Source organism: Anolis carolinensis, chromosome 2 (assembly GCF_035594765.1).
Source record: "Anolis carolinensis isolate JA03-04 chromosome 2, rAnoCar3.1.pri, whole genome shotgun sequence".
NCBI classification, from domain to species: Eukaryota; Metazoa; Chordata; class Lepidosauria; order Squamata; family Dactyloidae; genus Anolis; species Anolis carolinensis.
In genome coordinates this window covers 50,729-78,701 of record NC_085842.1, presented here as the reverse complement: position 1 = coordinate 78,701, position 27,973 = coordinate 50,729, and the positions used below count along the sequence as shown (strand labels likewise).

Sequence of the window (27,973 nt, the reverse complement as noted above, 5' to 3'; positions counted from 1 at the left end):
TGGAGGCTTCTCTGCAGAGGCTATCTATCGGGAGTGCTTTGATTGTGCCTTCCTGCATGGCAGGGGCAGGACGGGGTGGCCCTTGGGGGTCTCTTCCGGCTCTAGGGTCCTAGGAGTCCATTCCAGGAGGAGGCAACACGGGGTCTCATGGATACGCCTTTCCTCTCCGTCCACCTCTCATCCTGACCACGGCCAACCCTTTTGGGATCCAACATTTCCTTCCTGCCGAGGGAGAAGCCCTTCCTTCTTTCCTCCAAGTGAAACATACCCAGCTGTCTCTCTCCGCCCTTCTCTACATCCCGTCTCTGGAGATATTCTGACCTGTCAATATCCGTCTTGAATTGTGGGACCGAGACCTGGAGACAGGGTCATTCCAGGTGAGTCTGACCAAAGCGGAAGAAAGGAGGCCGTGACTTCCTTGGATATAGACAGAATCCTCCTATCGGGACAGCCTGGAATCACATTGGCTTTTATAGCTGCTACACCATAATCTGTTTTTAAAAATAATTTCTGTTCAAAGACAAGAAAGAAAAACAAATGCATATTTATACAAATTACAAATACATTTATTATTATTATTTTTTTTAAAAAATCGTACATCCTTTTACAGCAGCCACATTATATTCAGTACAATCTACAATACATTAACATTTGGCATCTACTGTTATTTTCACGCTTATACAGATTTCTTACCCTCACCACCGTGTTCCCTCCCCCAAGTCACTTTTTTTATTTATCATCTGTCCAAAATTCCTTTTCATTCCCTCTTGAGGAGGTAATTCTGTCTTTCTTTTTGAATCCTCTTCCAATACATTTTCTCCAGTCATCATCACAACCACTTTGTTTCTAAATCCCTCTCCACGTCAACCTATCATTTCTTCCCAGTTTCCATACTTCCTTATACCATTCTTCTATCTCTATATTTATTTCCCTTTTCCAATTCCTTGCTATAAGCTGTCTTGCAATTGTTAATGCGTTTGTTATCGCATCTTTGTCCTCTTTTTCCAACTGTTTATTATTATATAATGAGAATAAAGCCATGCTAAGACTTCTTTCTATTTGAATGTTCATTGTGTCTTCTATCTCTCTTAATACTTTTCCCCAGAAATTATTTACATATTGACACTGCCACCACATATGTATGTATGTTCCCGATTCTTGGCATCCTCTCCAGCAATTGTTTGAGTAGTTTTTATTTATATTTCCTATTCTTATGGGTGTGAGGTACCATTTCCATATCAACTAAATAATAATTTTCTTTAACACATATGGATATATTTTTCAAGTGTCTTTGTCCCCATAATTGTAACCCCTCTGTTTCATTGATTTTCATTCCTATATCTTCTTTCCAAATCTTCTTGAAGGTGTTATTCTTTACTTTTCCTTTGTTTTTTTTTCAATTAATATTTGAGAAATTTTACTGGATATTCCTTTCAAATTTTTATGTTCCTAATCTTTTCTTTCTTCATTCCAACCTTTGGCCAATCCCCTATTTAATCTAAGTTTTTCCCCTTAATTTTTTATCCATCATATATATATTTTATTTTTTGTAAATGTCTTTTCCATTATAATTGGGGTTATTATTGAGCCATCTGTTATTAACTTTCTCCTGTATTTGTTCCATATTTCTAATGCATTACTCAACATTGGGTTCCCAGTTTACCTTATTTTTTTTTCTCATAAACTATTTTAAAACCTATTCCGAATTTCTTCTTCCACTTTTCCTGAATCCATTATTAACTATTCTACATCCTCCTTTTCATCATTCCTTGTATAACCAATCCCAGTCTGTTTGCTTTATAATATTTTTTCATATGAGGAAGCGCTAATCCTTCTTCTTTTTGAGATCTGTTCTGTAACTTGTTTCGTCAATTGCTTTGACTGCCATTACAGTATTTATCATTTGTCCAAATGAGTCTCCTTTGGGGTGGAGAAAGGTGGGGTAGAAATGTTGCAAAGAAATAATGTATTCAACTCTTCTTCTGTAATCTGAAATGGCATTATAAATATAAGGTATATGTAAGTATAAAGTTTATCCTCAGAAGCATTTTCATTTTTAGTATTGCTGTCTTTCCAAACCAAGATAGATGTGTATTAATTTTTTCGAACTATTTTTCTCAATGCTACTACATTTACCTCTTCTATTTCTTTTAAGTCCTTTGTTATACTTACTCCCAGGTATTTTAATTTGTTCTTGATTCTAATTCCCGTATGGCTCTGTTCTATAGTCTTTTTCTTCTTTCTTTGTATAATATAAACCCACTGTTTTCCCAAATATCTTTCAATGATCCTCTCTCCTATCCATTTGACCTACCCAGATATTTAATCAATAACAATGTGTCATCAGCAAATAAGCTCACCTTCTGCTTTTCCTTTATTCCTACACCTTCTACATTCTTACCTTTTTGGATGGCGTTTGCAATTAATTCTATCACCATAGCAAATAAAATGGTTCTAATCATCCTTTTATTCTACTTCCCATTCCAAATTAATTCATAATCTCACTTATTATCTGCCATGCTACACAATCAAGGCATTAAATATATCTAATGCTAGTATCCCCACTTTTAACTTCCTCTCTTGAGACACACATATTTTGTTTCATACTCTTCCTATCAAACGTGACATTTGTCTTCCTTTTACAAACCCAGATTGATATTTTCATATATACTTGTACATGCATTTATTCATTCTTCTCTCAGCCTACTCTTCTGCAGGCTAAACATGCCCAGCTCTTTAAGCCGCTCCCCATGGGGCTTGTTCTCCAGACCCTTGATCATTTTAGTCACCCTCCTCTGGACACCTTCCAGCTTTTCAACGTCTCCTTTCAATTGCAGTGCCCAGAATTAGACACAGTGTGATTCCAGGTAAAGTGGTCTGACCAAGGCAGAATAGAGGGGTGCCATGACTTCCCTGGATCCATACACTCTGCCCCTATTTATGCAGGCCAAAATCCCATAAGGAGGAGGGAGCAAACTTGTTGTCTGCTGCTCTGCAAACTAGGATGCAGAATAATGGCTTCAAACTACAGGAAAGGGGATTCCACCTGAACATAAGGAAGAAGTTCCTCATTGTGAGAGCAGTTCAGCTGTGGAACCTTCTTTGGAGGCTTTTAAGCAGAGGCTGGATGGCCATCTGTCCGGGGTGCTTTGAATGGAATTTCCTGCTTCTTGGCAGGGGGTTGGACTAGATGACCCATGAGGTCTCTTCCAACTCTATGGTTATATGATTTTGTGATTTCTTCCCCTTCCACTTCCTGTTCATGTCTATTTTGAGTCATAGTCATTAGAATTTCTTTGGACAAACATTCTGGCTTCTTTGCACTTGTCCTATTTATGTGGCTTCTCTCCTGTGTGCATCCTTTGATGGATACGCAGATGTCCACTCTCACTGAAGCCCTTTCCACATTCCCTGCATTTATGTGGCTTCTCCCCTGTGTGAGTCCTTTGATGGATAAGCAGATTTCCACTCTTACTGAAGCTCTTTCCACATTCCATGCATGTATGTGGCTTCTCCCCTGTGTGAGTCCTTTCATGGGTGCGTAGATCTCCACTCCGACTGAAGCTCTTTCCACATTCCATGCATGTATGTGGCTTCTCTCCTGTGTGCATCCTTTGATGGATACGCAGATGTCCACTCTGACTGAAGCTCTTTCCACATTCCATGCATGTATGTGCCTTCTCTCCTGTGTGAGTCCTTTGATGGATACGCAGATGTCCACTCTGACTGAAGCTCTTTCCACATTCCATGCATGTATGTGGCTTCTCCCCTGTGTGAGTCCTTTGATGGATACGCAGATGTCCACTCTGACTGAAGCTGTTTCCACATTCCATGCATGTATGTGACTTCTCTCCTGTGTGGATCCTTTGATGGGTGCGTAGATCTCCACTCTGACTGAAGCTCTTTCCACATTCCATGCATGTATGTGGCTTCTCTCCTGTGTGCATCCTTTGATGGGAATGTAGATAGTCACTCCGACTGAAGCTCTTTCCACATTCCATGCATGTATGTGGCTTCTCCCTTGTGTGAGTCCTTTGATGGGTGCGTAGATTTCCACTCTGACTGAAGCTCTTTCCACATTCCATGCATGTATGTGGCTTCTCCCTTGTGTGGGTCCTCTGATGGGTGTTTAGATTTCCACTCTGACTGAAGCTCTTTCCACATTCCACACATTTATATGGCTTCTCTCCTGTGTGAGTTCGTTGATGTTTAGCAAGAGAACTTCTCTCAATGAAACATTTCCCACAGTCCTTACAATTATGTCGCTTCTCCCGTGTGTGATTTTGACAATGAATTTTCCATTTTTTAACATTTATTATTCTAATATTATGCCTGAAGTTCACAGATATGGACTCCTGAATAGGACATTTCCTCTTCCCAGTCTCTGTATTGCTGTAGCCTTATTTTCTCTTTACCAACCCCTCTTTTTACAGCACAATCCTCCCTTTCCTTACATTTAAAGGTATGTAGCTTGAAATATAATTTCTCCAATTCATTTCTTGTTCTTCTTAATCCTGCGTACTTTCCTTTCAGATGAAAGGGCAATGTTTTCTTCATAAGGTTCGTTTAGAGGTTACCTGCGAGATGAATAAGAGGAAAATCTTATTAGGAGCAGAGTACAGAAAGATCTCATTGAACATGAAGAACAATAGCCTAGTGCTGTAGCAATCACAGGGGAAGAGGGGAGAAAGACTGGCCCAACTGGTAAGAGCCCGTTGCCTGCTGAGAAGCACTTTAACACTTGCCCAACAAAGAACAATCCCTGCAAAGGGGATAGCGGCCTAAGATCCTGTGTCTAATCCAACCTTGGTAAAGGAAGGCCTCTAATAATATGGTCAACACGGAAAGGGGCTAACGATGCAAAGCATTTCCTACCTAGATCCCGCTTCTTCACATCTCCACTCAAAATCTGAGTGGCCATCTGTATGGACAGACTATCCCAAGTGATCAGTCTTGGGAGAAAAGTACTTCCTCCAACTTGGGGGAGAGATATTTCCCTGATCCTCTCTTTCCCTGCAGCGTGATCCCTGCCCCACGTTTCTAAAGCAAGGCGCCTGGAGACACTAAGAGCACATTAGGCCACAAAGTTCCTTGACATACTGCATTCTTACAAAACCTATACCACAAAGGTATGTAACTTCAGGCAGAGCCAAGGCACTCAGCCTAGCAGCAGTACATGAGAGAAGGCGGTATAGAGGAGACAGATGGATAGACCCCCAGGGTGAGTGGGAATCCTGCTGCCCTCCAGATCCTTCTGCACTCCAACAGCACCCTTGGGTGGGAGACATCATGATTCCTGCCCAGTTCTGCTCAGTTCAGTCCATTTTAGAAAGGACATTGGCAAACTGCAGCAGATTCATAGAAAGGCAACAAGGACAGGAAGACATTACATTGTAAATGAAGGAAAAATAAAGGTAAAAGTTTGCTTTTGCACAGGAGACAATATTGTGGCTCGAACTAAAATTATGTGCTAAAGATGATGCTTCTGACCGTCATCTGGGTAGTACCAGGTATAGCTTGTGCCACCAGATGACTGCAACTAGGCCGACCACCTGCTCCCTCGATCCGTGTCCCTCCTGGCTAGTAAGATCTTGCCTGGAGGGATTACGTGAACCTCTGTTGAATATAATAAATAGCTCCCTTGAGCAAGGAGTTTTTCCAGAGGGTTTAAAAGAGGCGATGGTATCTCCGCTGCTGAAGAAACCAGACTTGGATCGTTCGGTTCCCCCCAGCTACCGCCCAGTCTCGAATCTTCCGTTTCTGGGCAAGGTGGTTGAGAGGGCAGCAGTGGAACAGTTGCAGCAGTTCCTCAATGACACAGCCGGACTTGATCCCTTCCAGTCCGGCTTCCGTAGGGGGCACGGGACGGAGACTGTGCTAGTTGCCATCACAGATCAGCTTCGCTGCCAAAGGGATCAAGGCGGATCAGCGCTGCTCGTGTTATTGGATCTCACAGCAGCATTTGGTACGGCCGATCACAATCTATTGACCCATCGCCTAGCCATGACGGGGGTTAGGGGGATACCCCTTAAATGGGTGTCCTCCTTCCTCCAGAATCAGGGACAGCGGGTGGTGAGGGGAGGGATGGTTTCCGAGAGGTCTCCGCTAACTTGTGGGGTCCCACAGGGAGCTATTCTCTCTCCTCTATTATTTAACATCTATATGCGACCGCTTGCCCGACTGGTGCGGAGCTTTGGGCTCGAGTGCCACCAGTACGCTGATGACACTCAGCTCATTCTGAGGATGGAGGGCCGGTCGGACTCCGTACCCAATAGTTTCCATCAGTGCCTTGAGGCCGTTACTGGATGATTGCGTGCCAGCAGGTTGAGGGTGAATCCAGCGAAGACGGAGATCCTTTGGCTGGGCCGTCCGGGTGGGGGGGAGATGCAGCTGCCTACCCTGGATGGCGAGACACTGCGTCCGTCATGTTCTGTAAAAAGTCTTGGTGTCTTATTGGACCCTCTGCTCACAATGGAAGCCCAGGTCTCTGCTGTGAGCAGATCTGCGTTTTTCCATCTACGTCAGGCTAGGCGACTGGCTCCCTACCTATCTAGGAACGACCTGGCTACGGTGATCCAGGCGACGGTCATCTAAATAAAATGGTCCCCCAATTAACCAGAGAATTTGTTGATCACATTCACAAGGACTGCCAAAGGGGTTCCTAAGACCATCAGAAATATGTGTTTTCTGATGGTCTTTGATAACACCTCTGACATCCCCCTCGTGACCTACCCAGGGGTCCCGACCCCCTGGTTGAGAAACATTGATTTACACTGTTCCCCTATTGCATATGAAATCTGTTATAGACAAAGACAAAGAGATAACTCTGAAAACAGAAAAGGAAGAAAGAGGAGAAACAAGAATGAATGGGGAAGCTCAAATTTTGAAATAGAAGATAAAGTGAAGTTCTTCTTGTGACGAAATAGGTACAATCCCAATGCAATCGTGATTTGTAATGTTCTGGATTAGAGAGAAAAGAGAAAGGAAATAAGGAAGATTTTTCAGTGAGACCTTGAATTGAACAGAAGTCAAAACTGAAGCATTGCCAAATAGAGGAGCTTGTTTAGAAAAGACATTTATTTGAAAACTTATCACAATATGATATCTATTGGATAAAAGTGGTTACATAACAAATCCAATGTTCAGTTGAAACCTCCTAAAATGGAGAAAGGAAAACAACATAATAAGATATTGGCTAAACATATAGAAGTTATGAAACCAGTGGAAATTTTGAATGGATTAATCGATAGTGCCAACAATAAGCTGGATCAAATGAATACCATCATGAAGAATTCTCTAGTGGCCCCCAAAGAAGGACAATTGAAACTGGAAAAGTTTCTGAAAGTTTCCGGGCCAAATTAAAGGTGCAGGTTATTACCTATAAAGCCTTAAACCGTTCAGGACCTGCCTATCTACGTGATCGCATCCTCTCCTACGAACCAACGCGAATCATAGAATCATAGAATAGTAGAGTTGGAAGAGACCTCATGGGCCATCCAGTCCAACCCCCCACTAAGAAGCAGGAAATCTCATTCAAAGCACCCCGACAGATGGCCATCCAGCCTCTGCTTAAAAGCCTCCAAAGAAGGAGCCTCCACCACAGTCCGGGGACCCCCTAAGATCATCCGGGGAGGCGCTCCTCTCGCCCCCGCCTTTGTCTCAAATGCGGCTGGTGGGGACGAGGGAGGGAGAGGGCCTTCACGGCAGTGGCCCCCATCCCGGCTCTGGAACTCTCTCCCTAAGGAGATCAGGTTAGCTCCTTCCCTGTCCATTTTCTGCCAGGAATTGAAAACATGGTTGTTCCAGAGCGCATTTGAATAAATAGGCCCAATAGAGCTGTCATCAGAATACTTCTTTCTGTTTTAAAAGCGTATGGCACTTTATCACTGTTACTTATTTCCATTATACAGCACTTTATGAAACCTGTCCCCACTGGTTTGCTTTTAATTACTCTGATTTTATCTGCTTGGATTTTAATGTATTGTCCATATTTTATTTTGTGTATCGTTGGAATGTTTTAAGTTTCTGTCAAATATGTTGTGTTGTTGTTTCGGGCTTGTCCCTGTTGTGAGCTGCCCCTAGTCCCTTCGGGGAGATGGGGCGGGATATAAAAATTAAGTTGTTTATTATTATTATTATTATTATTATTATTATTATTATTATTATTATTATTATAGGTGGAACAAGAGAAGCCTCCAATTAAGTTGGGAGATACCACAGAAGAGATCTGGGGCCAGAAGAAGAGGCCAAACCAAATCTCTTCAAAAAGAAATGGAATATACTAAGAGACACAGGTTGTTCAGACCTCTGAAGCAAATGCTGAATGCCGCACAGGAAACAAAGGCCAAGAAAGAGACCACAATGCCTTTAAACAAGAATGAGCGAGATTATATTCTTGAATGGTGAAAACAGGACGTAGTGAAAGCAGATATTAAAGAAAGGAGAAGTCCAAAAAACGATGAGTAGTTGGAACTAAAAACGCTGATCGGAAGATAAAAAAAGACAAAATGGGCTGAACAAGAGATCAAGAAGAATGAGATTTTAAAATGTGGTGCTTTAACAGACGATTGTTTTATGTCTGTTTTAAATAGTATGGACAAACCCCTCATGTAAGAGACATTAGTTCATAGAAAGGCTGTTTAGCGGGAAAGGGGGGTGAATGATAATGGTATCTATTAATTCGTATACGTATAACACTAACTTATTAACAAACAGATTTGACTAATAATCTTCTAAAATTCATTTGGTAATAAATACAACGAAACCACAGTTTTCTTTAAAAAGGAGCAAGTTGCCAGGAACCATCAAGAAGAACTTAAGAAATGCCATTTCCTAATGGATTCCATCACAAAAACATGGGAAAAGTTTCTCAAACCCAAAAACTTGGTTTCTGCGGGAGGGACATCAGCACATTTTGCTCTGGTTTTTCAATAAATTCCTCATCACCAGGTCTCAACCAATTCAATTCTCACTCCTTTGTGGCAGCCACAAAACCAAGTTTTCGGAGTAGAGCAACTCCTTTCCAAGTAAGGAATGCACAATAAAACAGGAAACCATACTTTCAAACCAGGAGCAGAACATTTTTCAAATTTTGTTATATTGTCATTTACCTTGTGTCACTTGTTACATCGTGTCATCTTTTAACTTGTTAATTGGAATTGGAATGTGTTCAGTCTATTTCAATTTTAAATAGCCACAGCTCACCTGCCCACCAAGCAGGACGAAAGCAGAATGTGAGTAGATAAATAGGTACCGCTTTCAGTGGGGAGGTAATAAAGATGCCCTTAAGGACACTGATCGGGAAGAAGCTCCTCAACATGGAAGATGAAGTGACAGCCCCCCCCTCCCCCCCATAACCAGTGTTGAGCACAGCCTCCAAGATGCCGAAAATAAGATGGGAAAAGTTGTTTTTACCTGTGTCTGCGTTGTCTGTCCTTGTTAATTGTAGAATCAGGCACTGAATGTTTGCCGTATGCGTGTTCTGTAAGCCGCTCTGAGTCCCCTTCGGGGCGAGAAGGGCGGGGTATAAATACTGAAAAGAAAAGACAAGCAATTGAACCAAGATCAAATACAAGAAGATGACCGAAGAAGAAAGGCAGGACTACTAGATTTAAAAATAATGGACAATAATATAGAAGACAGATCAACTTTTGGGGGGATTCTTTTTAGTAGTTTAAGCAATGGATGTCAAGATAAGAGAGATTAAAAACTGGGAGTAATGCAGTAACACGTGGAGTATTTGAGAAAGTACGAAGCAGTGATCCAAGGCGGATTTATCCTTACGGAATCCAGTTTGCTCAGGGCTGATGGTTTTGTTCTGGTCCAGCCTGGTCTACAACTTTATCAATAGGAATTTTGCACAAAGCTTTCCAATTACCGATAGAAGGCTAATTGGCCAGTAATTGGGAGGATCGGGAGGGTCACCTTTTCTGTAGATTGGAACTATAATGGCAAATTGCCAGTGGTTTGGTAGGATGCCCGTGTTGTTAATGATGGTGAAGACTGCCACCAAGAAGAGGGTCCACCACTCAGGATCCGATGTCAGAATCTCCGGGATAATTAACTCCGATCCAAGTACTTTTACATTTTTTAGACCAACGATCAGGTCTGCTCCTTCCCTACTGAAACAGGGGGCCAGTCGGTCAATTCAGGAGAATCTATCGCTTTTTTTCGTGTCAGGAGCAACCCGAGTTGCTTCCGGAGTGAGAGAATTGGCCGTCTGCAAGGACGTTGCCCAGGGGACATTTCCCGGATGTTTTGATGTTTTACCATCCTTGTGGGAGGGAAGCTTCTCTCATGTCCCCACATGGAGCTGGAGCTGAGAGAGGGAGCTCACCCGCGCTCTCCCTGGGTGGGATCTGAACCTGGCAGCCTTCAGGTCAGCAGCCCAACCTTCAAGCCCGGAGGCTTTTATCCCCTAGGCCACTGGAGGGTCCAAAATCTACCCCTGAGCTCTGGGTTTCTAACTCATCCGCCCGAAAGAGGTTGGAAAAATGACTATATCCGTTTGAGGGAGAGACTTATTTATTTATTTACTTACTACATTTATATGCCGCTCTTCTCACCCCGAAGGGGACTCAGAGCGGCTTACAATTCAAATGTACATACAATATATTATTAGCATAGCACAATATAAGCCATTAAATTACTATATTGGACTATATAATTTCATGGTAATGTTATTAGTAATATTACATTTAATATATAATATATAATTAATATTATATTATATTATTAATTAGTATAACATTGTATTACATTATAATATTATCATCAATATTATAAGTACATACAATATATTGTATATTTATAAATTATTGTATATTATATATATATGTATATAAAATTAGCACAGCATGTTGCTATGGCACAGGAGACAAGATGGAACTGCCTCCCTGGCTCTTCCCGTTGCTCTAAATTTACATCATTATCCAACATTCTGGATTATCCAACGCATTTTTGTAGTCAATGTTTTCAATACATCGTGATATTTTGGTGCTAAATTCGTAAATACAGTAATTACTACATAGCATTACTGCGTATTGAACTACTTTTTCTGTCAAATGTGTTGTCTAACATGATGTTTTGGTGCTTCATTTGTAAAACCATAACCTCATTTGATGTTTAATAGGCTTTTCCTTAGTGCCTCCTTATTATCCAACATATTCGCTTATCCAACATTCTGCCGGCCCGTTTCTGTTGGATAAGTGAGACTCTGCTGTATATCCGTTTGAGGGAGAGATGTATTGACATCATTGAGGGCGGCTGACAACAAGGGCACCATCTGACGCCTTGAATGCCTATAAAAACAAAGCCACATTGAATTGAAGACTGAGGGTGAAGGTTGGGCTTGAACTGCTCTGTCCATTGGCCAAGAACCAAAACTGCTCGTGGTTGTTTGTTGGGATATTTATACCCCGCTTGATCTCCCCAAAAGGGACTCAAAGCAGCTTGGCATGAAAGCCTCAGGATACCATTGAAAATGCGTAACAAGACAAACATGAAAACAGCCTTCTTCAGGGGCAGCCCCACCAAGAGCGCGTCACAGTCTTCTGGAGGGGGGGGGAGAGAGAGAGGACGCATGCGCAGAGGAGAGAGCAGGCCGCAGAGTCCCTGGACAGACAGACAGACAGACAGACAGACAGACAGACAGGCCGAGAAGAAGGAAGGAAGGACGGGAGGGAGGGAGGCCTGAGGGCAGAGGGGGAGCCCCCCATCCCTCCCCCACTCACCTCCTCCTCTCTCTCTCTCTCTCTCTCTCTCTCTCTCCGAAAGGCCTCCTTCCTTCTTTCCTTCCTTCCTTCTGACAGGAAAGAGCGCCGCCCGGCCCCTCCCCCCAGTCTTCCCGCCTCTCGCTGCACTTCCGCCCTCAAGAAACATGGCGGCCGCGGGCAGTAGACCCACAGAGGGGCGGGGCCCGAGAGAAGCGGAGAGGCAGGCGGACAGACACGCCCCTTCTTTCCTTTCTTCCCAACGCCAAGCGTCCGGCAATGAGAATCCGCCTTCCTCTCAGAGCGGCGTCATCGGTCTCCGGGCAGGAACGCCCCCGCTCCGCCCTTCTGCCGTTAACGGTCACTCCAGGAATCGGCCAATGGGAATCGTCCTCGTCTCTCCGCGTCACCCGTCTCCAGGCAGACTCGCCCTGGGCCGGACTCTCCTGGCCCGCTCCTCATGGCAGGCAGGCTGCCCGAGGAAGCGCCGGGTGAAGCGGGGAAGGGGGGGCCAGGCCAAGGAGCGGGAGGCGCCTCTGCGTGGAGATGGAGATGGAGATGGGGGGGGGGGCAGGAAGGCCGGGCCAGGAAGGGAGGCCGGAAGGGAGGCCTTGAGGCGAAGGGCCAGGCAGGCCAAGGCCGGAGGGGGGCGCGGGGGAGACTCGGGGACCCACTCAGCCCCCCCCCCCCAACACGCACACGCACACTCACCCCTCCTCCTCCTCCTCCTCCTCCTCCTCCGCTTCCTCCTTCCTCTCCCTCCCGCGCTCGCTCTGACAGGAAAAGGCGCCTCTCGTCCTGAGTCTCTCTAGGAAGACGCCTCCCTCCTCGGTGGACTTCCGCCCGGGCTCAACATGGCAGCCGCGGGCACGATGCCCAGAGAGGGGCGGGGCTTCTCGGCCGTCGAACGGAGCTCTAGACAGAGAGAGACGCTCCTCCTTTCTTTTCTTCCCAACGCCCAGGGTCCGCCAATGGGAATCCGCCTCCCTCCCTGACGTCATCCGTCTCCGGGCAGAATCTTCCCCGGCCCTTTCCTTCGCCGTTCCGCCATGAACGGCCATTCCCGGGACCTGAGGGCCAATCTTTACCTCAGCTTGAAGGGTGGAAAGAACATTGGATGCCAAAAGGAAAGGTAGGATTGTTTGGAAGAGTGAATGTGATGGGTCTGCTGTAGAACGAAGGAGGTCTCTTTGAGAATAGGAAAGAAGTGTCTCCGTGTCTTCTGTGATCCCAAGAAAGAGGGAGGGCGGGAGAGAGGCCTGGCCTTGGTTTTGCCTTCACGTCCCTCTCTTCAGCCCAGGCCCCGGGATGAGAGACATGGCCTCGGGGTTGGGGAGATCCACAGGGCCTCGGAGACAGAAGCGAACGCCCTCTTCTCCTCAGGACCTTCTGGCCTTCCCAGGAGATCCGGCCTCCTTCCCGCCTCCTCTTCCCGTTCTTGGCAGGCATTTCATCTCATCATCACGACTGCCAGATGGATCCCAAATATCAGCTCCATTGGTTAGTCAATTAGGATTGTGGGGGTGAGAATTCACTATGTTACATTTTCATCTTTTCTTCTTTTATTTAAACACTACACAAATATGTATTTGTATATATGTGTCGCTCTAAAATATCTAATTAACGAGGCTTGCCACCTTCTATATTCTAATCAAAGAGTGTTGATAGGGCAATTATTCAAAGTCTCTTGAATAAAGAGTTTAGAGATAGTACAAAATGTAACTGTATACTATGAATACAGTAGAGTCTCACTTATCCAAGCTAAATGGGCCGGCAGAAGCTTGGATAAGCGAATATCTTAGATAATAAGGAGGGATTAAGGAAAAGCCTGTTAAACATCAAATTAGGTTAGGATTTTACAAATTAAGCACCAAAACATCATGTTATACAACAAATTTGACAGAAAAAGTAGTTCAATATGCAGTAATGTTATGTTGTAATTACTGTATTTACGAACTTAGCACCAAAATATCACGATGTATTGAAAACATTGACTACAAAAATGGCTTGGATAATCCAGAAGCTTGGATAAGCGAATGTTGGAGAAGAGAGACTCTACTGTACTACTTTAGTCAACAGATCCTGCTGTGGCCATCTTCCTTTGCTTCTTTGTGAATTCAGTGAAGGGCTTCCATTCTTCTTGGAAGTTTCTGTGTATTTGTTTGTTGTGCAGCTGAAGTTAGTTTGTCCTTTTTGGCCATTTCAAAACCTTTTGTCATCCAGTTTTCTGGTGTTGGCATGTCTTGTTGTTTCCATAGTTTTGCGTATTCAGGTCTTGCTTCTGTTGTCATATAAAGAAAGAGTCTTTCTTGATGTTTCCCAGTAGAAAAAGTTCTAGTTTTAATGGGATTTTGTACTCTAGAATAGTTTCCATGTCTGTGTGGATTTTTATTCAGAATTCATTAGCTTTTGGGCAAGTCCCACGTTTTGTGTGTGTGTGTGTGTATTTGAGAGTTTTTCTGGAATTCTGTACCATCTATGTATCACTTTGTTGAAATTTTATTTAATTGTGTGACTCCTTGTAAATTTTAGTCATTTTTACCAGAGCTCTTCCCATTCTCGTGGACTTATTGCTCAGCCTAGACTTTTCACCCATTGAATCATAGGTTTTTTAAATTTCTTCATAAATTGTAAAATCTTTCAGAAGAAATTGATGCAGCTTCTCAATTGGCTTGTTTTTTTGTCTGTAGCAGTTGGTTCCGCTGATTCTCCGATTCTTGTCTACGCATTTTTTGTCTAGATGGAGTCTCTGTTGGAGTCAATTATAATGGAACCATGTGATTGTTGAGTCTTCATTTTGTTCATTTACAAATGAACAAAATTACAATATTACAACATTTCTCACCCATCAAGGGGACTCAGGGCGGCTTACAATATAAAACACATATATCAAACAATTACAGTCACATTTCAAAATTCCATTTAAATTAAATTACATTCAAACCTTCATAAATATACATATAAATAAACATTCAAGGCGCATTTCAAGTCCAAACCGGGTCTGTCATTATACCTTGGATCATATAGTTGTCATTTCTGCTGCTACTATTGCTCAAAAGCCTGGTCCCACAACCTTTCTGCCTTTCTTTCACAGAGGAAATGTGATTTTGGGCTGAGAATTTCGGAGTAGAGCCTGTGGAGGGATTTCTTTCCCTTGAAAGAAAGAAGAAGGAGGAAAAGCATCTTGGATACGGTTGGGTTCTTCATCAGAGTGGTTCCAACATGGAGAGACCCAACTCACGTGGGCCTGAAGCAGGACCTGGGGGCAGTGGGGAATCCTGGGAAAGAACCAGACATGAGTCCCTGAGTGTGGACCTTGACAGCTCGGACACACAGCGCCAGCGCTTCAGGCAGTCCTCCTACCAAGAGGGTGAAGGACCCAGAGGGGTTTGCAGTCGTCTCCACGATCTGTGCCGCCAGTGGCTGAAGCCAGAGCAGCACACCAAGGCCGAGGTGCTGGACCTGGTGACCCTGGAACAGTTCCTGAGCATCCTGCCCCCAGAGATGGGGAGCTGGGTCCGAGAGTGTGGGGCAGAGACCTGTTCCCAGGCGGTGGCCCTGGCGGAAGGCTTCCTCCTGAGTCGGGCCGAGGACAAGGAGCAGGAAGGACAGGTGAGAGCATTCCCTCTGGGTTTCACTAACCTGGGGACTGATGGACAGGTTAAACGACATCCTGCCTTTCTTCCAAGATGGGACCGATGTGGGGGATAAGCAAGGCCCTGCTCCCTCGGCCTCTTTCCCCACCTGCTCTGCCCCTCCATCTCTACCGTCAGCTTAGTTCCTGCTCTTCTCAAGATAGAACATAGACAATGGTGGGAGGGGGAGGGGGGCATTGCTTCCAAACTAGGTTGCCATCTCAGAGTTATTATTTCCAAAAAAGGTCTAGAGGTCTGTGATATTTCTGAACTTTTCCCAAACTCCTTCTGGAATGCTCTGTGCTCTTCCAGGCCCATCATAATAACTCCATGGAAGTCCCTGCACCAGAGGAATCTCCACCAGACACCACCCAGAGTCTCAGGCAGAAGGAGCTGAAGCGGGAAGGAGACGGGGCTGCCGCCTTGCAGGGTGAGAAGGAACTCTTCTGGGAGTTTTGGGGTTTTGTGCCAGTGGAAATCCCGCTTTGGGGGGATGAGTGCACACCCACAGTTGGAGCTTCAGAAGGTGAACATGCCGGTTCATTTGGCCTTGAGATGGGTATATATCTTAAACTCATGTCTTTTCTGTGATGTTTTATGTACTTTAATATGTATTTTATAGAAAGGCAGTTTTAATGTGGATCTTTTATAGAAATATGTATCTTTGTTGAATTTTGAAAAAGGTTGTGTTTTTAAAATTTTGTGGTAACCTGCCTGGAACTGCAAGAAGAGGCGAGTAAAAAAATAAAATAATAATAATAATAATAAAAATAAAATAAATTGTTATATGTTAGGCATAGGGTTGCTAGAGGTGTCATTTCAGTTTGATTTGCAGTTTTCTTTCTTGCAATAGGACTGACAATGCAGCCCTTCAGTGTCTTCCCAGGTGGGACCCTAAGCTGAGCTGAGCCCTGAAACTGAGCTGGAAGACAAACAGCAAAGAATCACTTTTGTCAATTGAAACACAAAGCCCAGTGCTAGTTTCACTCAAACACAGCCCTGCTTGCGAGATAAAGTCCTAAACCCTCACATTGTACATCTTCATTGGCTGTTGAATGCACCTGTGTTCTTAGGGTCGTTTCCTCACCGGTTTCTTTATAGGACTGCAATGGTCACCTCTGAGGCCTGTTTCTGTGACCAGCTTTCCACCCCTTGCTCTCTCTCCAGAGTCTGGAATGATGCTGTTGCCGAATCCTCAGTCGTTTCTCCCCCTTTGCGATGGAGTGGGACTGAGTCAGGTGAGCAGGAGGATTCCTGGGAGAGGAGGACTGGGCCTGCTCCAGGCTTAATTATCAACATCTGTTGAAACAGACAAGATAGAATGCCTTTCCTTAGAAGTGAAATACTGAAGGCACAATTGCAAACATTTGCTATAAGGGGTGGGGGGGGGGAAATGAAGAGAAAACTAAATAAATCAGAATGGATGTTCAAAGAACTTTGAATGGAACTAAGATTCAAAAGGGTACAAGACATGGGAAGAGGGTGCTGCTTAATATGCGTATCATGTTTTCAGATGAAACCAAATTAGCAGGGATAGCTCACAGTCTAGAACAGGGGTCCCCAAACTAAGGCCTGGGGGCCAGATGCGGCCCATCGAAGCTATTTATCCGGCCCCCACGGCACAAGAGCAGAAGTGGGTTGGGCTAAATGACAGAAGGGGGTCTCTTCTTCTCTTACAACCCTTATTATTATTATTATTATTATTATTATTATTATTATTATTATTATTAACATTGAGGCTGGGTGGCCATCTGTCAGGGGTGCTTTGCTTGTGCTTTTGGTGCACAGAGGCAGAAGGGGGTTCGTGAACTGGCCCCCTGTTTAAAAAGTTTGGGGACCCCTGGTCTAGAAGATAGGATCAGAATTCAAAATGGCCTGAACATGGTGGAGAGCTGGGCCAAAACTAACCCACTTAATGTCAACAAGAATATATGTAGAATAGTACACTTAGGCAGGAGAGAAATGCCATGCACAGGAACAGGGTGGGCAACACCTGGCTTGACAGGCATTCATATGATGGGATCTTGGAGTGTTAGAGGACTACAAGTTGAACATGAGCCAACAATGTGATGCAGCAGCTGAAAGGACTATGGGATTTTGGGCTGCATCCCAAGGAATATCGTGTCTAGATTCAAGGAAGTCATGTTGACCTTCTTTCTGCTTTGGAGACCTCAACTGAAATAGCACTGTGTCCATTTCTGGGCATCACAATAAAAGCTGGAACATGCTCAGATTCCATTTCTGATTCTACATATCAATTAAGAAATGGTTCTGACTGTGACCAATGCGTCGTCTCTACAAAGCTTACAACTGTGTCATGGAGGCCTTGGCCCTTTCCCTTCCAAACAACCAGCAGGAATGTAAATCTGCTTTCAAGATTTTCTTGTTATTATTTTTCTTGCTAGCTCTCACGTGAGAAGGGGATTTTTCCTTTTCCGCCAGGGCCCAATCGCCTTTGAGGACGTGGCTGTGGATTTCTCCCTGGAGGAGTGGGTTCTCCTGAATCCGGACCAGAAAGCCTTGCACAAGCAGATCATGGAGGAGATGAATGGGATTGTGGACTCTCTCGGTAAGGCTCCCTCACTGATGGGGATTTCTGTTTCAAAAGGCAGTATTAGCCTAAATCGTCACAGTCATCGAGGGTCCGCAAGGCAGAGCTTGTGTTAGAAATATATGACATAAGAGTAATAATAATAATAATAATAATATAATGTTAGCACCAATTCAGACTCAAGTGGGAAGATTTCCATAACTGGAGTCAAGTCAAAGTCAGTCAGTCTCTCTCTCTCTCTCTCTCTCTCTCTCTCTCTCTCTCTCTCTCTCTCTCTCTCTCTCTCAATCTCTCTGAGTGTTTGTGTGAGAAGAAAATAGAGGGAGGAAGCAGATTGGCTGGAGAGAGGGGCCGGAGAACGGATCATGAAAAAAAATCCCAAACTTCCCTTAGCTTCAGATACGCAGAGGCAGCTATACATCTTACGATCGGTGTGATATTCAACCTTGTTTTTCCTCCTAACCAGGCAGGCTAGTCTTTGCGTGTCTGAAGGCTCAGCTCTCTCTCTCTACGCTGCCTCTCCCAGCACACAAACAGCCCCCAGCCTCATTCATTCACAAGACGGTGACTTGTAATATCATGTGTTATGTGTTCTGTGCTTGTGAATGATTGGGGCTCGGGGCCTTTTGTGCACTGGGAGAGGCATAGAGCAGCCGTGACACTCTGCCCCTCTCCTTCAAGTGGTAAGAGTGTCACTCATGGTAGTTTCACATCTGCAGAAATCTAGCTCTTTCCAATTGAGTGCATCTTTTTGAAACACTCTGTATATTTATTTCATCCTAAATGTTAGAAAATCCCAAATTATCCGCAGCCACTTTCCTAAATTATCGTATGTGAAGAGGTTGCAGCTTCCAGGTAAAAGGTGTGCAGAATTAGACAGTTATTGGAATCAGAGCTGAACAAAGGGACAGTCGACAGAATGGTATTTCCAAGAAGTCTCTGTTTCTGCGGCATCAGGATTTTGTTGGGGAAAATTACCCCACAAAAAGCAGACCACCTATAATTACCAACAGGATACTTATAGTTGAGCATCCAGGTCACAACAAGCAGAGCATGAAATGATGTAGCTGTAAAAAATCAAGAACTTCGGAAGCAAAGCTGCAGAGTTCAGTCTTTAAAATTACAAAAAAATTAATAACTACATTTCTTAATAGTAAAGGACTGGGTCTGAGCTACTCTCTATTTCCATCTCTTCTCGGGTTTAAAAGAAAGGGAAAAACTCCAAGCCCCACATCTCTCCTGACACACAAGCAGAGAGAGGTCTCAATGCACACAGCACACACTGAGATATAAAAGTCAGAAATCTGAAGCAAAAGCATGCATCATTCTACAAAACCAATCAGAACGAGAGAAAGAAACAGAGAGAACAAATAGATACATCCCAACTGTCAATCAGGAGATAAGTGGGAGGGATTCCTTCAGCCTATTCTGAAACTAGCTCACGGGAATTGATTGGAGATGGAAGAATGGAGTTCCCCCAAAGTTACTGATGGTGCGCTAAAAGAGAGGAAGACGATAAAGTGTAACTATGAAAACGTTAGTGAAACTTTGTATGTTTGGTTTACGCAGTCCAGAGACAAAGGTGTGCCTATCTCAGGGTCTATTTTACAGCAAAAGGCGTTGCGTTTTCGAAAGGAATTTAATGAAGGGGATCCAGATTTTACAGCAAGCATTGGTTGGCTCGACAAGTGGAAGAAACGTTATGGAATCCGTCAGCTAAGTGTTTGTGGTGAGAAGCTGTCATCAAATTATCGAGAAATGGAGGCATTCATGAAAAAAAATCAAGAATTTATTGAAACTGAAAACCTAACGGGCGATCAGATGTTGAATTGTGACGAGACCGGCCTCAGTTGCAAAGTGTTACCCAGTAGGAGTCTTGCAGCCAGAACTGAAGCAGCAGCCCCTGGCTAAAAGCACAGCAAAGAGAGGCTGACAATTTTAGCGTGCAGCAATGCTACCGCAAACCACAAAATGGACCTTGCAATGATTGGGGAGCCCAAAAATCCCAGAGCCTTTAAAACAGTTTCAAAAAACGCTCTTCCTGTAAAATAGTAAAACGATAACACTTTATTTATATTCCACCTTATCTCCCCGAGGGGACTCAGGGCAGATCACAATACATAGAATCATAGAATAGTAGAGTTGGAAGAGACCTCATGGGCCATCCAGTCCAACCCCCTGCCAAGAAGCAGGAAATCGCATTCAAAGCACCCCCAACAGATGGCCATCCAGCCTCCACTGCCGAACAGCCCTCACTGTGAGGAAGTTCTTCCTGATGTTGAGGTGGAATCTCCTTTCCTGTAGTTTGAAGCCATTGTTCCGTGTCCTAGTCTGCAGGGCAGCAGAAAACAAGTTTGCTCCCTCCTCCCTATGACTTCCCCTCACATATTTGTACATGGCTATCATGTCTCCTCTCAGCCTTCTCTTCTGCAGGCTAAACATGCCAAGCTCTTTAAGCTGCTCCTCACAGGGCTTGTTCTCCAGACCCTTGATCCTTTGCGTCACCCTCCTCTGGACGCTTTCCAGCTTGTCAACATCTCCCTTCAATTGTGGTGCCCAGAATTGGACACAGTATTCCAGGTGTGGTCTGACCAAGGCAGAATAGAATAAGGGGAGCAGGACTTCCCTGGATCTAGACGCTATTCCCCACATACACGGCAAACATTCAATGCCGTTTGGAGACAGGACAGAAAAGAATAAGACAAACAGAAGGAGGTATGTCGTCTTGAAGTCCGGTTTTTTTGGTGCCTTGGAGGCTGATGTTGCGCTCAGATTCAGTCACAGGGGTGCTGTTGCTTCATTCTCTATGAGGGAGAGCTATCAGAACTTCCTCCTTCCAACTTCCTCTTCGTCACCACATTTCTGGTCTTGATGTTTATGTTGTCGCAAAATACCTCCCCCGCAATTTATGGTACCTAATTTCTCTACTTACAGCTCATAGACTGTTTTCGAACTGCTTAGGTAAACAGTGAGCCGGGCTTGAGGTCGAGCGCTCACCCCCAACCGGGCTTCGAACTGGCCACCTTTCGGTTGGTAGATCTTAGTACTGCTGATGATTTACCAGCTGTGCTACAGCCCAGCCGTAAGGAATTTGTTCCTTCCATGGATAAATTTTTAAAAGAAAATGACCTGCCCAGAAATGCGGTTTTGTTGCTAGTTAATGCCCCGACACCCCCTGATGCAGAGGAGCTTCAAGAGGGGGACATGAAGGCGATGTTTCTTCCACATAATGTAACCGCCGTATGACAACCGATGGATCTCGGCGTTTTGGAAACGCTCAAAAGGAACTATCGCAGGAAGCTATTGTCGGCAATGATAGAAGAAATAGAATAAGGGCAAGACAGGATTGAAAAATGGAAACACATCCATGTAAAGGAAGTTGCCTCTTGGGTTGCAAGGGCATGGACTGTGGTTGGGGTCCAACAATTGCCAGGTCTTGGAAGAAGTTGTTAGGCGAAGGTAAGGATGAGATTATGGGAAGGAAAAGCACAGATGAAACCGAATAAAGCATTCTACCCTTAGTACAGTGTGTCCCTCGGTGTGAGAATGCGTCTTCGTAAGAAGTTGGAAGCTGGATGAACGAAGACGATCAGTATGAAATAACGGATGAAGAAATTGTTGCTCTTATCAGTAACGATGGCGACAAAAACTGATGATCAGGCATCAACTGTCGAGCCTCTCAGAATGTTGCACAAGGAGAGGGTTAGGGTTCTAGAAACCGCAATGACACACATCGAGCAACAACAAGAAGCGACAGGGATTGACAAAATGATGCTGCAAAGATGGCGAGACTTGGCAGCGGAGAAACAGCATTTGTCAGAAAAGCAGGCAAGGATCACAGATTTAAAAAAAAAATCTTCACAAGACTGAACTTTTTACGGATTTAACTTCCAACAGTGTTAGTTTATGCAATTCTATATTTATAGTCAATTTTAGTAGTAAATACTTTTGTAGTCAATGCTTTCAATACATTGCGATGTTTTGGTGCTAAATTAGTAAATACAGTGATTTCTCCGTAATGTTACCGTGTATTGAACTGCTTTTTATGTCAATTTGTTGTAAAACATGATGTTTTGGTGCTTAATTTCTAAAATCATAATGTAATTTGACCTTTGATAGGCTTTTCCTTCATCCCTCCTTGTTATCCAACATTTTTACTTATCCAATGTTCTGCCAGCCAGTTTATGTTGGATAATCGAGACTCTGCTCTACTCTGAAATTAGGTATGGGATCTTCTACGTTGGAGCGGAAAAATCCAACCTTAAGGGAGTATGGGAAGAGAGAACTGAGATTGGGGGAGAGAAAGAAAAAGGAGGGAAGGATGGTGAAATGGGTGGTAGTTGGTAAAGTATAAAGCTAGAGAAAAAGGCAAGCATTTGGATGTGAAGGGAAAAGGCATCCATTCCCCAGAGAGAAGGAGACGGAATAAAAAACCGGGCTGGGCTGAGCAACAGGGAGCCTCTGGAGCGTATGTTACTCATCTCTCTCTTAGAGGCTCCAGGCAGACAACCAGGGTCCATCTTCACTGAACAAGGGGAGGGGAAAGGACAACAGGCATATCTTCTTTTCCTCCATGTCTGTATTGTTTTGAGGCTCATTTCAGTCCACTTCTTATCCCACTTCCTTAGAGTCTTTATGACTCACACTGAGGAATGATTGTTTATGTTCTTCTTCACAGTAGATAACGGGGAGAAGAGCCATGTATGCACCAAGTACAGGAAGCATTTGGGACACAGCGGGCGCCTTCGGCGAGACCAGCAAGGCCACAGAGAAGATGGAGGTTCTGCCAGAGAAAGGCCCGACAAATGCAATGTATGTGGGCAGTGTTTTACCCAAAATATGGCACTTGTGCTTCACAAGACACTCGATGCTGGGAAAAGCCTTCTTAAAAGGAAAGTATCTGCAAAATGTGTGGTGAAATACAAGAAATTTCACACAGGTCAGGAACCATACAGATGCCAAGAGTGTGGGAAGTGTTTTGCTTCCAGTTCAGCCTTGGTGAGGCTCAAAAGACTCCACACAGGAGAGAAGCCACACCAATGTCAGGAGTGTGGGAAATGTTTTGCTGAAAGTTCAGCCTTAGAATCATAGAATCATAGAATAGTAGAGTTCGAAGAGACCACATGGGCCATTAGTCCAACGCCCTGCTAAGAAGCAGGAAATCGCATTCAAAGCACCCCCGACAGATGGCCATCCAGCCTCTGCTTAAAAGCCTCCAAGGAAGGAGCCTCCACCACAGCCCCGGGGAGAGAGTTCCACTGTCGAACAGCTCTCACAGTGAGGAAGTTCTTCCTGATGTTCAGGTGGAATCTCCTTTCCTGTAGTTTGAAGCCATTGTTCCGTGTCCTAGTCTGCAGGGCAGCAGAAAACAAGCTTGCTCCCTCTTCCCTATGACTTCCCTTCACATATTTGTACATGGCTATCATGTCTCCTCTCAGCCTTCTCTTCTGCAGGCTAAACATGCCCAGCTCTTTAAGCCGCTCCTCATAGGGCTTGTTCTCCAGACCCTTAATCATTTTAGTCGCCCTCCTCTGGACGCTTTCCAGCTTGTCAACATCTCCCTTCAACTGTGGTGCCCAAAATTGGACACAGTATTCCAGGTGTGGTCTGACCAAGGCAGAATAGAGGGGGAGCATAACTTCCCTGGATCTAGACGCTATTCCCCTATTGATGCAGGCCAGAATCCCATTGGCTTTTTTAGCAGCCGCATCACATTGTTGGCTCATGTTTAACTTGTTGTCCACGAGGACTCCAAGGTCTTTTTCGCACACACTGCTGTCAAGCCAGGCGTCCCCCATTCTGTATCTTTGATTTCCATTTTTTCTGCCGAAGTGAAGTATCTTGCATTTGTCCCTGTTGAACTTCATTTTGTTAGTTTTGGCCCATCTCTCTCGTCTGTCAAGATCGTTTTGAATTCTGCTCCTGTCTTCTGGAGTGTCAGCTATCCCTCCCAGTTTTGTGTCGTCTGCAAACTTGATGATCGTGCCTTCTAACCCTTCATCTAAGTCGTTAATAAAGATGTTGAACAGAACCGGGCCCAGGACGGAGCCTTGCGGCACTCCACTTGTCACTTCTTTCCATGATGAAGACGACGCATTGGTGAGCACCCTTTGGGTTCGTTCGCTTAGCCAATTACAGATCCACCTAACCGTAGTTTTGTCTAGCCCACATTTTACTAGTTTGTTTGCCAGAAGGTCGTGGGGGACTTTGTCGAAGGCCTTACTGAAATCCAGGTACGCTACATCCACAGCATTCCCTGTATCGACCCAACTCGTAACTCTACCGAAAAAAGCCTTGGTGAGCCACAAAAGAGTCCACACCAGGGAGAAGCCATACAAATGTGAGGAGTGTGGGAAATGTTCTGCTTCCCGTTCAGACTTGTTGAAGCACAAAAGACTACACACAGGAGAGAAGCCATACCAATGCCAGGAGTGTGGGAAATGTTTTACTTGCAGTTCAACCTTGGTGAGCCACAAAAGACTCCACACAGGAGAGAAGCCATACCAATGCCAAGAGTGTGGGAAGTGTTTTGCTTTCCGTTCAGACTTGGTGAAGCACAAAAGACTCCACACAGGAGAGAAGCCATACAAATGCCAGGAGTGTGGGAAGTGTTTTGCTTTCCGTTCAGACTTGGTGAAGCACAAAAGACTCCACACAGGAGAGAAGCCATACCAATGCCAGGAGTGTGGGAAGTGTTTTGCTTCCAGTTCAGCCTTGGTGAGCCACAAAAGACTCCACACAGGAGAGAAGCCATACAAATGCCAGGAGTGTGGGAAATGTTTTGCTTTCAGTTCAAACTTGATGAGCCACAAAAGACTCCACACAGGAGAGAAGCCATACAAATGCCAGGAGTGTGGAAAATGTTTTGTTGACAGTTCAGCCTTGGTGAAACACAAAAGAGTCCACACAGGAGAGAAGCCATACAAATGCCAGGAGTGTGGGAAATGTTTTGTTGACAGTTCAGCCTTGGTGAGCCACAAAAGACTCCACACAGGAGAGAAGCCATACAAATGCCAGGAGTGTGGGAAATGTTTTGCTTTCAGCTCAAACTTGGCGAGCCACAAAAGACTCCACACAGGAGAGAAGCCATACAAATGCCAGGAGTGTGGGAAATGTTTTACTTCCAGTTCATACTTGGTGAGTCACAAAAAAGTCCACACAGGAGAGAAGCCATACCAATGCCAGGAGTGTGGGAAATGTTTTGCTGTCAGTTCACACTTGGCGAGGCACAAAAGAAGCCACACAGGAGAGAAGCCATATAAATGCCATGAATGTGGAAAATGTTTTACTCAGAGTTCAGCCCTTAACCAGCACCAGAGAACACATACAGGCTAAAAAACAGCCATTGTGGGTAAATGTCTGATTTCAAACAGGACCCTTTGAGAAGTTCTGCGTCAGATTTGGTGGAGTCCCCATTCTTGTCATTTGAACCTGTAAGTTGGAGGTCTGTTCTCTGGAGCAGCAGAAAGCAAGCTGTGTGTGACAATCCCTCAGAGCAGTGGTTCTCAACCTGTAGGTCCCTAGATGTTTTGGCCTTCAACTCCCATAAATCCTAACAGCTGGTAAACTGGCTGGGATTTCTGGGAGTTGTAGGCCAAAACACCCGGGGACCCACAGGTTGAGGACCACTGCTTCAGTGTCAGTTCCTGGAAGGTGTAGGAGACAAAGATAGGCTCACACAGCTTGTAGCTATGGAAAACTTTATTGAATCCGCCTTGCCAAAATGGCCGCAAAGCTTCTACTGCCCGTCTTCCGCTCTTTCCCCTCAGTATATTGGGTGGTTGCTTCCCTCCTCCCTTCACGTCTCTTCTTCTCCATTCACACCTCCCTTTCCTTTTGTCCTTTCCCACGTTTGAAGACCAGACCCCGTCATAAATCAGCCTTCCCAGCCAAATGGTCTTCTTTATCCGATTTGTTGTAGTCAGGTGTGAAAAGAACAGCTTGGAGAATGCTGATCTTTTTGCATCCTGACATTCAGAGAGTTAAATATTAAGTTAAGTCTTGTCACCTCGTCTGAAAAGAAATAAACCATATGTGATTCCATCACTTGTTCCTCTGGTCTTAGTTTCCAGCTCCATTTCCACCTTGGTTTAAATGTCCAGTTTGTGAACGTTGTGCCCCTACAGACACATCCTCTGTTTTCCTCTTTAGTCAGGACTGGTCAGCTTGAATATTGTAAATGGCCGTTATGGGAGGGAGCCAGAGTTAGCCCCTTCCCTTTCAGACAGTGGCTCTCAACCAGTGGTCCACGGACTACCAGTGGTTCGCAAGAACTAAAATACGGTCTGCCTTCTAAGCTTCCCTTCCTTTGCCTTCTTTTCTCTTGCCCTTCCTTCCCTTTTCTTTTCTCTTCCCATATTTCCCTTTGCCTCATTTTCTCTTCCCCTTCCTTCCTTCCTTCCTTCCCTTCCCTTCTTTTCTCTTGTCCTTCCTTCCTTTTTCTCTTCTCTTCCCATATTTTCCTTTGCCTTATTTTCTCTTCCCCTTCCTTCCTTCCCTCCCCTTCCTTTGCCTTCTTTTCTCTTGCCCTTCCTTCCCTTTTCTTTTCTCTTCCCATATTTCCCTTTGCCTCATTTTCTCTTCCCCTTCCTTCCTTCCTTCCCTTCCCTTCTTTTCTCTTGTCCTTCCTTCCTTATTCTCTTCTCTTCCCATATTTTCCTTTGCCTTATTTTCTCTTCCCCTTCCTTCCTTCCCTTCCTTTGTCTTCTTTTGTCTTGTCCTTCCTACCTTTTTCTCTTCTCTTCCCATATTTTCATTTGCCTCATTTTCTCTTCCCCTTCCTTCCTTCCCTTCCCTTCCTTTGTCTTCTTTTGTCTTGTCCTTCCTCCCTTTTTCTCTTCTCTTCCCATATTTTCCTTTGCCTTATTTTCTCTTCCCCTTCCTTCCTTCCCTTCCCTTCCTTTTGTCTTCTTTTCTCTTCCCCTTCCTTCCTTCCTTCCCTTCCTTTGTCTTCTTTTGTCTTGTCCTTCCTTCCTTTTTCTCTTCTCTTCCCATATTTTCATTTGCCTTATTTTCTCTTCCCCTTCCTTCCTTCCCTTCTCTTTGTCTTCTTTTCTCTTCCCCTTCCTTCCTTTTTCTCTTCTCTTCCCATATTTTCCTTTGCCTTATTTTCTCTTCCCCTTCCTTCCTTCCCTTCTCTTCCTTTGTCTTCTTTTCTCTTGCCCTTCCTCCCTTTTTCTCTTCTCTTCCCATATTTTCATTTGCCTCATTTTCTCTTCCCCTTCCTTCCTTCCCTTCCCTTCCTTTGTCTTCTTTTCTCTTGCCCTTCCTTCCTTACTCTCTTCTCTTCCCATATTTTCCTTTGCCTTATTTTCTCTTCCCCTTCCTTCCTTCCCTTCCTTTGTCTTCTTTTCTCTTGTCCTTCCTTCCTTATTCTCTTCTCTTCCCATATTTTCCTTTGCCTTATTTTCTCTTCCCCTTCCTTCCCTTCTCTTCCTTTGTCTTCTTTTCTCTTGCCCTTCCTTCCTTTTTCTCTTCTCCTCCCATATATTCCTTTGCCTTATTTTCTCTTCCCCTTCCCTTCCCTTCCCTTGTCTTCTTTTCTCTTGTCCTTCCTTCCTTTTTCTCTTCTCTTCCCATATATTCCTTTGTCTTCTTTTCTCTTCCCCTTCCTTCCTTCCCTTCTCTTCCCTTCTTTTCTCTTGTCCTTCCTTCCTTTTTCTCTTCTCTTCCCATATTTTCCTTTGCCTTCTTTTCTCTTGCCCTTCCTTCCTTTTCTTCCTTTGTCTTCTTTTCTCTTGCCCTTCCTTCCTTTTTCTCTTCTCTTCCCATCCTTTCCACTACCGATGTTGTCGACCGCGTTTTAGGGGATCGGGCCCTTAAGGAGAGAGCCGATCCGGTCCTGAGAGAACGGACCTTGGCGGAGCCAATAGGAAAATATGAGCCGCAATACAACCTGAAGCCGAAATGAAGAAGGTCCGCCAAAGTTGAAGGAAAATCCGCCAAGGAGTCTTTATTGAGCGATTCAGCTGAAAAGGACTCTAGTAGTGATCATTCAGTCTACTAGGGTACCATATAATCAAAATAAAGCCATATTTATACAATGTTTCAGTCTGACAGCCCCTTGAATTTCCCGC

At 44.5% G+C, this 27,973-nt stretch overlaps 1 protein-coding gene and 1 pseudogene across 3 annotated transcripts; both read left to right on the top strand.

Annotated features, from left to right (window-relative positions):
* Positions 1-25,940, top strand: part of LOC134296875 (zinc finger protein 91-like) — a 36,294-nt pseudogene extending 10,354 nt beyond the window's left edge.
* Positions 12,707-15,952, top strand: LOC134296863 (zinc finger protein 24-like). 3 transcript variants are annotated; one of them, XM_062972856.1, is made up of 4 exons: positions 12,713-12,843; positions 13,157-13,211; positions 14,806-15,323; positions 15,659-15,952. In XM_062972856.1, the coding sequence occupies exons 3-4, from the start codon at positions 14,934-14,936 to the stop codon at positions 15,935-15,937; spliced, it is 669 nt and encodes a 222-aa protein (XP_062828926.1). In that variant the 5' UTR covers positions 12,713-12,843; positions 13,157-13,211; positions 14,806-14,933; the 3' UTR covers positions 15,938-15,952. The 3 variants fall into 3 exon arrangements, with proteins under 3 accessions (XP_062828925.1, XP_062828926.1, XP_062828923.1); XM_062972853.1 differs by having other exon boundaries at positions 13,157-13,234; XM_062972855.1 differs by lacking the exon at positions 13,157-13,211 and having other exon boundaries at positions 12,707-12,843.
* Positions 25,941-27,973: the final 2,033 nt, after the last annotated feature.